The 9,449-nt window shown below is 34.3% G+C and overlaps 1 protein-coding gene across 1 annotated transcript; it reads left to right on the top strand.

Moving 5' to 3' along the window:
- Positions 1–1,475: 1,475 nt before the first annotated feature.
- LOC131620922 (protein NUCLEOLAR COMPLEX ASSOCIATED 4-like) lies at positions 1,476–9,184 on the top strand. The gene is made up of 14 exons (XM_058892109.1): positions 1,476–2,028; positions 2,118–2,191; positions 2,292–2,353; positions 2,504–2,555; positions 2,951–3,051; positions 3,390–3,460; positions 3,648–3,749; positions 3,961–4,019; positions 4,101–4,275; positions 4,793–4,966; positions 6,592–6,739; positions 7,620–7,677; positions 7,810–7,915; positions 8,283–9,184. Exons 1-14 carry the CDS (start codon positions 1,552–1,554, stop codon positions 8,484–8,486), a joined length of 1,863 nt encoding a protein of 620 aa, XP_058748092.1. The 5' UTR covers positions 1,476–1,551; the 3' UTR covers positions 8,487–9,184.
- The last annotated feature ends 265 nt before the right edge of the window (positions 9,185–9,449 follow it).

Raw genomic sequence — 9,449 nt, forward strand, 5'->3', positions numbered from 1 at the left:
ATATATGCTAGATCCCCCAAGGAAGGATCCTTGCTGCCCATGTAGCCAATTATGTATGCTGCATTCCCCAAGGGAGGATTCTTGCTGCCCATAGAGGCACTTATATATGTTAGATCCCCCAAGGGATGATCCTTGCCATCCATTGAGGTAATTAGGCATGTTGGATTCCCAAAGGAGGATCTTTGTCGCCCTTGGATGCAATTATATATGTTGGATCACCCAAGGAAGGATCCTTGCTGCCCATAGAGGCAATTATATATGTCGTATCCTCCAATGAAGGATCCTTGCCGCCCATAAATGCAATTATGTATGTTAGATCCCCCAAAGGAGGATCTTTGTCGCCCATATAGGTAATTATGTATGTTCCTCAAGAGAAAAACCTTGTCGCCCATAAAGAAAATCTTGTCGCCCATAGATCCCCAAAATGAAAATGCCGAACAAAATTAAGGTACGACAGCTGCCCTTTATTTGATTATTTTTTACTTAGATCGTATGAATGACAATGGTCTTCATATGATCTTTGTGAAATATGATTAAATAACGAAGTATAATAACTTTGTATGCCAAAAGGTGCGAGGAAATGGGTTGATAGGATAAACAACTGGTCTTGTTCAACTAAAGGGCTGATAGGATAAACGGCTGGTCATCTTCAACCAAAGGGTTGATACCTAGACCAATAGAAAGATAAAATGGTTGTCTTCAACCAATGGGTTGATACTTAAACTGATATGACAAATAAATGATCATCTTCAACCAATGGGCTAATTCAGGTTGAAAAGAAAGTAAATGATCGTCTTCAACCAATGGGCTAATTTAGGTCGACTAGAAAGTAAATGAGCGTCTTGAACCAACAGGTTGATTTAGGTCGACAAGAAAGTAAATGATTGTCTTCAACCAATGGGTTGATTCAGGTTGACAAGAAAATTTACAAAAACTCTATAAATTTTACAAAAATCAATAACTTACAAATCGTTACTTGAAGTTGGTTGATGTTGCTTGAATGTGATTTGAGAGAGTTTGAGAAAATGTGGTTGAAGAGAGTTTGTGACAATGTGTTTTTTATAAGTGAAGAAGGTGAAGGCTCTGTCACGCTTTTGAACAAAATGCGTTCGGAGATGCAGCTACTTAAAACATACGGAGATACATCTCCATAATTTGTTGTTGTTGAGTTAGAGCCTCATTCATAAATGTATTGAATTTTAGTGCGTTCAGAGATGCATCTACGTAATGTATACGACGATGTATCTCCATAATATTTTCCATTGAATTAGGGTCTGATTCAAAAATGCATTGAATTTTGGTACGTCCGAAGATGTATCTCTAAAATTCGAAGACATTATTGTATTTTCACGAGGTCTGCTAGTAATGCATAGGATACATTAAGAAATTGCCTTGATCTTTTAGCTCCAGGCCCAATAAACAACCCGGCCCAAATAACCCGATAATTTGACCCGAATAGAACAACCCAACCGAAATCATCACCTTCTTCGTTCCAAAACCCTGAGTAAACCTTCCGCGTCGCTGCATCCATCTCTCACAACTGAACAAACCATGGAACCTCCAACGAAGAAGAGCAAAAAGAAGAAAACTTCAAAGCAATACGGCGTCGCCGAACTCAAAACCCTAGGTGAGAAACTTCTCTCATCAGCCTCAAACATCAACAACCTCCCTCTTCTTCTCACCTTCGTCTCACCTTCATCTCCGCCTCAACATGTCCTCGAATCGCTTCTCTCACTTCACTCCTTCTTCCTCCCACTCCTCCCTCAACTACCTTCCTCCTCCGCCACTGCCAACGTATCCTCCTCCGACAACGCCGACGCCGACGCCGACCAGTCCAAGTTCATTTACCTCACCTGGCTCCGTTCTAAGTTCGATGAGTTTCTTAAATCTCTTATAGATGTTCTTGTTTCCGATCAATCGGATGAAACTCTGAAGGAAGCTGTGTTGGATACGTTGATGGAGTTTGTGAAGGTTGCTAATGGTGGCACGTTTCATTCTTCTTTATACAACAGAATCATCAGTAGTATTGTAAGTTATTCATTCCAATTTTAATGATACTTGGTGTATTTTTGTGCTCATATTTTGATATTTGTTTGGTTTTCGTTTTGCTTCATTAGATTCACTCTACTGGTTCTGCTGAATTTTTGATTGATTTGCTAACATCCAAGTATTTCAAGTATATTGATGTCAGGTATGATTAATATGCTTTCTTTGCAAGTTATTTTGATTCGGTTACTTTGTTTTTTATGGGGTTTATCTTGATTACTGAGCTATTTTGTTACTTGGTGTAGTTATTTTACATTCATAAGTCTAGAAAAGCTTGCTAGAAATTTGGAGGGAAAAGATGTTTCAGGTGATTTTCTACCTTATGCTTGCTTCTTTTAATCTTCCGATTTTTGATTTGTGAAATTGCAGATAGGAGATTTATGTGTTCTGTTTCAATTTCTAAATATTTGGGTAGTCTTATTTGTTAATTAATTCCTTTTCTCATCGTTGTTATTAGATGATAAAACTGCAAGTGTAGACGGCAGTGATGGAAGTCAATTGAGCTCAAAGTTAGTAACATCTATAGCCACCGTTTATTTCTGTCCTTTTCCCGCTCTTTCTTTTATAAAGAGATGTCGAGCACCAATACTGGTTGACTTTAGTAGTATTAAAAGATTATATATGATCTATATCTCACATGTTTTATATATATTTCTATCATAAAAAATATACAAAAATGACATGTAGTGTCATACAATATGCTATACTATAAGCAATAGATTTATCTTTTCAGCGCAATGGGTTTATCTTTTCAGCTCCATGTATAATGCAAGAAAGCAGTTATAATTTTTCTGCCAGGCAAACTTGGTCTTAGTTTTGAAACTAGGAGATGGATAATTTACTTGTAAATGTATTTAATTTGTTCTATAATTCTGATTTTAACTTGAAAATGTAACTTTTGCAGTATTGAGGGTGTCATCCACAATATGCACTACACCATTTCACATGTCCCCTTTCTTGAAAAATCCGATGATACATCAGGTTTCGAAATGTGGAGTGTATCAGGTGAATGCTTGCTTATCACTCTTAGGCTGTTAAGGTTTTCTTTTTTACAATGTTATATTTCTTAATGAAGATATTGACTCGATCTTTTTGAGGCCTATATTTTATGCATGTAATGCACTATTTAGTGCTGCTCCCCTTCATTTTTTCTTCAGGAGTTTGCATAAAATACTACTTTTTAGATTAAGTAAAAAGTATCTATGGACCCAATAAATGAGAGGGCTTTATGGCTTTGATTGATCATCTAGCTAATAGTGGGAATAGGCTTTGGTTATTCTGGTTATATATATGAAATAATTGGAGTGTACATTTATATTTTGTAATCTGGTTATTTTCCATAGAAAGTGATCATAAAGTGCTTTCTGAAGATTTGGATGATAAGCAGCGTAAGTCCAAGAAGCATAAAAGTAATGTAAGTACTATTATTCCATACTCATTTGTAGATGTTTTATCCTTGGGTTTAATTGTAATTATATTCTCTGTTTAAACGAAACTTTACTTATATTAAAAGAATCTTTTCATTTCAGAACTGCTTTAATTATTTGCCGATATTTTCACTTTTCCATATCCATTACATCTTCATGTTATGCATCATATAGGTACTGTCTGCAGCCAGAATCGCCAAAAAGATGAAGTTAAAATTTACTAATGCTTGGATTGCGTATCTTAGATTGCCACTTCCACTTGATGTGTACAAAGAGGTAATTTGCACGTGTATGTGTTTGAAATTTCTGTATGCTTGCCATTATATTTTAAATATATCAGGTGAATTCTATTTGTATAGTGGTGATTGTAAATTTCATATTCTGGTTTTAATGACATGTCTAATTCGAAAAGGGAACTATATTTTATACTTTCCTATAGGTTTTTCCCCCATTTGATTTTGTGAGCTACATTGTTCTTTTTTACTAGGTTCTTGTTAATCTTCACCAAACAGTGATTCCTCATCTATCTAATCCCATCATGTTATGGTAAACATCTGTGCTACAGAAATTTGAATTTTGTTATGGTAACTAGATGTTGAATCTGACATGTTGCTTTTTTGTGTGCAGTGATTTCTTGACAAGGTCATATGATGTTGGTGGTGTAGTCAGTGTGATGGCTCTTAGTAGCCTTTTTGTCCTAATGACCCAGTATGGATTGGAATACCCAAATTTTTATGTAAAACTATATGCATTATTAGTTCCATCTATCTTCATGGCCAAACATCGTGCAAGGTTTTTCCAGGTAAAGCTTATAAAATCTGTGTTCCATAGGTTTGGAGTTAGTAAGTTGATAGGTTTGTTAGGTGGTTGTTATGAGTTGTTATTTTGATTACTTACTCTAAGAAAAGTCTTTGTCAGCATAGTAGGTAAGTTGATAGGTTTGGTTACTTTCGGGATATTTTCTCTATCGAGCAAATATTTCCAAATTGAAAGCTCCAATTTCAAAATTAAAATACTAAAACTATTATACCGTTTTATAACTTTCTCTGCACGTTGGACAATGAAACCCCTACAAAATAGTGAATTAGGATAGCATCACTTACCAGCAGAAAACCATTCTTTATTAACCTGAGAGAGGAAAATAATTTTTCCTGACATATCTGTAATGGAAAAACGAAAGCATTGAATGGTATGTGATCGAGTAATAATGAAATTGTATTCAAATAAAATAGTGCTGATGTGAATAATTAAAAATTTAAATTTGCAAGTCTAAGTCCTTTGGATGTGCCATTTTCTGATAATATGCAATTTGCTTGCAGCTTCTTGATACTTGCCTTAAGTCACAACTTCTTCCAGCTTACTTGACTGCCTCCTTTGCGAAGAAACTGGGTAGGTTGTTGCTTTCAGTTCCGCCTTCTGGTGCATTGGTTATTACAGCCCTGGTTCACAATATTTTGCGTAGACATCCTTCGATCAACTGTTTGGTGCACCGGGTAATGATAGTCTCTTTTTCTATCTTTTTTTGCTATTACTTTATTAGTAAGTTTTTGTTGTCTGGATCGTTTCTTTAGTATTGGAGATGTTAATGAGGATCATGTGAAAATATATGGGGTTAAGGGAAACAAAGAAGTAATTTGAAATCATAATCCATTGGTTTTTTTTAAACTTTTCCATTATGAAAATGATATATGTTGTGTTCAGGACATTGTTTTTTGGACAGGCAGGACATACTTTTCCATTCATTTTATTTAGTATTATTGCAGTTTAAAGTATTGCGGGGTGCCATATAGCAGATTTTTTGCTTCATGCCATGGTCCGTCATCAATAACACTGCTACATATGATATATATGCTTGAACTTAATTATAATGTCATTTAAGTTTATTCTTACTCTGTTATGAATACATATTACAGTATATGTTACACCATGAATCCATGATATTATATATCAAATTTACAAATATAGAAGTAAATTATTATTGATTCAACTACGGTTAGACCAATATACCACAAACTAGTGCTTGTTAAGTAGATAATCCAGTTTTAAAAACATTGTTTAAATATAGCCTTAGATTGGCCGAGACATGTGAACAGTGTTACCGTAGCTTAGCCATGAAATGGTGTTGAGCTGTGTAAAAAATGGTTGGCTGTGTCACAAACTTACATATGATGAGCTTTGGTGGCTCAGCATTGAAATTATTTACTGAATGCCAAACCTTGCCTTCTGAAATCCTGAATTTGTAAAATACTCATCTGTAGAATGCCTTTTGCTTCTGTTCAACAAAGCGTATTTAGTATACTTTGTTGACAGTTAAAGTAGTTGCTTACTTGCATCTTTCTGTGATAGACTACAAGACAATGGCCAATCTTGAATGTTATGATGGTTTCATCTGCAAACTAGTGATATGAGTGAATTACTGGCATTTTTATTCATGTTGTAGAGCCAGGACTCAGGAGATTGACCGGCATCCTGATTCAAGGATGGTCTAAAGCTGGTCCGATACTATTATAAGGTTTATCAATGTCTGATTGGGGATTTTTGTCGGCCACCCAATATTCTGTCATATAAACGTGGTATTTGCAGCCTAAGACGGAAACATAGCGGATATAAGTAGCTCTGTGGCCTATAGCAGCTGATAGTGTCAGCACTGCCATAACTGATTGTGCCGTGCTGCCATGGCGGTATTTTAATTAATAATGACCAGGATAAGAGAAATATTGGGATTGGAAAGAAAGATTTGCTAAATTAAATGGCTTTCAAAATACTACCATTGGATCTCTTATAATGTTAAGGGAATCCATTAAGTTACAACTTCTTTCGTCTCGTTTTTACTCTAGCAATCACAGTGTCAGTACTGAGTTCTGTTGTGAACTTGTTATTTATCCAACAGTTGCTTCATCCAACATTTAGATGGAATATACAAAACCGTGATTGAAACCTAAATAGTTACATTATTTATGTCCTCTTCATCCCTTCTCATGTTTGTTGTTTGTGATTGTGTTAACTTTCAAAATTTGTTGTTGCTTTGGCAAAATGGTTTAGATACGTGTTGCAATGTAATAAAGTAACAGTCTTCTTTCTGTTTTAATTGGAGACCTAATTTCTGATATATGAACAGGAAGATGTTGAAGAGAGTGATCAAAGAACAGATGAAGTGACTGCTTCTAACTTGGATAATGCCGTGACTGGTGCAATACCCCACCAGAAATCGGGCATTGACCATTTTAATATTGAGGAAACTGATCCTATGAAGTCAGACGCTATGAGTGAGCAATTTTTTAACTTATCTTTTGTCTCATCTACCTTGAAATCTGTTATTTTTTCTAAACCAAACCTGGAGAATGGTGTAAAACTGCATGGTTGTGGTTGTTTTATTTGTTATTTTATCTCATTATTTGTGTACTATATATAATATACACATTATGTGAGGTAAGAGAAGCTAAACTTGAGCATTTAATCTTTACATGTATTCTCGTATGGTCAAGGTTAGCTTTTTTCTCACTCTTACTTGATTTGATATTCTCCCATACATGAATGTTGAATACACTCCCATACATGAATATTGAATACACTCCCATACACGCTTGCTTGTTTGTTTGATGTTACTTAAACAAGAGAGAAACAAATTAAGTATGACATTAGGATCGAGACATTTGAAAATACATGAATACACTCCCATACACGAATGCCTGCACGCTTGCTTGTTCGTTTGATGTTTCTGAAACACAAAAGGAACAAATTAAGCATTACATTATGATCAACACATTTGGAAATCAGATTAAATATCTGCTTGTTTTTTAACCTTCCAATTAGCTTGCCTGCTTGACATGATTTGCAGTTAAATGTCCATAATAATGTTGACATTTAGCTCAATGTAGGAAAATATAGTGCTTCCCTGGTCAATGTTTTATTTATCATGATATGATATTTGATTGACATTGAAAAATCTCTGGGCTGAGTTAGAACTTGATGACCTGTATAAATTTGACATGTATGCTTTTATATTGTAAGCAAAATATATAAGCACTGCCCTCATGTCCTGTTCTATATTGGATCCTATAACTTATAATATTTGATCCCATAGTTTATCTAGTCAATTATTTTTGTTCTAAATTTGTTTTCCTGATGAAAATTTCATTTGAGCAGGAAGTTCTCTTTGGGAAATTGACACTGTTCGTAACCACTACTGTCCTCCTGTCTCACGGTAAGTGTTTTGATCTTTGGCGCATTATTCCTTGTTTTCCTTTTGCTCACTGTTTTATTTTTACAGTGTTTGTGTGTTTGTGAATGTTGACATAACACCTTAAATATTACATGCTTTTATTTGTGCTTTTAGGTTCGCGTTGTCCCTTGGGAATGATTTGACAGTCAGGGCAAAAACAACTGAAGTTAATGTTGGTGATTTTAGTGCTGGCTCGTATGCAACAATACTTGGAGCGGAGGTGAATGACCATTATGTTTTTCTTACTTTACAGTAACGTGTCCATGTAATTTGCATAATGAGAAAAATGTTTCTAAATGGTTTTTTTATCTCTATACCATTGGCAATATTTGATATTGGTTCCTATAACAATACTCGACAGAAATGTTGTGTTTTTAGTTGTTCAAAGGTGTCTTATCAAGGACTAAAAACACAATTTTTGTATTTTGTGACTGGTCAGATAATTTTTTTTCTCTTGTAGGACTAAAATCAAATTTTAGAAATTGTATAGAGATCAAAAAAATGTATTTAATCTTAAAAGGAAGTTGAGAGAAATTCATCCTCATATCCTTCCTTGTATCTTTTGGTGACAACTTGTACTATTGCAGATCACACGGAGGGTGAAGCAGGTTCCTCTAGCATTCTACAAAACAACTCCATCATCCCTCTTTTCAGAGAATGATTTTACTGGTTGGGCTTTCCAAAGTGAAGAAACGTCCCAAATGATCGACGACAATAACGAGAATGCTGCTAAAGATTTATTGGACCCAGAACACTGTTCTGGCAAAAGACAACGAATTGAGTGTCAGTGAATCTGATTCATTTTTGAACACAATTCACATCTTAAATTAGAATGTTTGCTTTGCTGTAAAGATATGTTATTTTTAATTTAAAATGTTCTGTTGGAAAAAGGAAGAAAGCTTCTGTTGAAGGATTTTTCAGAGAAAAGAAGAAAAACATCTAAGGGTAGGCAGTTTTTATATTGGAACATATTCCACTATTTATACGCGGTTTATCGCTACAAGTTTTGTATTATTTAGTTCTGCAGGAGAAATTTTGATGGTGTTGTCTGAGTATTTTCTTAATTTATATTGTTGAGTAAAAAGAGAAAGGATCAATCAATGGTAGAATGTGTTTGAACAGGGAAGCTGTTACATATTTGTTAAATTGAAATTAAGTACGAATATTGAACTAGTTAGTTAGCATATTTATTTGTAATTATACTCGTAAAACTAAGTATTTTGTTAGCATAATTTTGTGCACTCTTAGATGGTGAAAATAGTTCTTATGTAGGTTGCTTGATCTATATATCAAATGTATGAGTAGTATTCCAAAAATTATTTAAGTGATCATTTGAATTATCAAAATTAGGGAAATAATCTATCTGTGTTTAGTTTGGTACAACATTGAAAGATTTACTGTCATTATAAAAGGAGATATATTAACCGGTGGAAGACTTCAATTTCTGACGGGAAAAAAGAGAGTCATTCTGCATTTTTGTTTGATTGTCACTGATGAGTATCATGCAGAATGTAATTTCCTTAAATCCAAATCGGTGTGGTTAATTTGGTAGAGTTATATTAGTTCACAAGTTGCTGATATTAATACTATTGGCCGTGACACTGAAGTGTTCTTTCTTTTCTAGGTGGTAAAATTGTACCTAAAAATGTCTTAAATGAAATTGTAATACTAAGGAGAGCCTACTCTTTCTACAGTGAAATATCTCACAACTTCGGTATTATTTTTGTATTATTATTTTAGTTTTTTTAATTTTT

Source organism: Vicia villosa, linkage group LG7 (assembly GCF_029867415.1).
Source record: "Vicia villosa cultivar HV-30 ecotype Madison, WI linkage group LG7, Vvil1.0, whole genome shotgun sequence".
Classification (NCBI taxonomy): domain Eukaryota; kingdom Viridiplantae; phylum Streptophyta; class Magnoliopsida; order Fabales; family Fabaceae; genus Vicia; species Vicia villosa.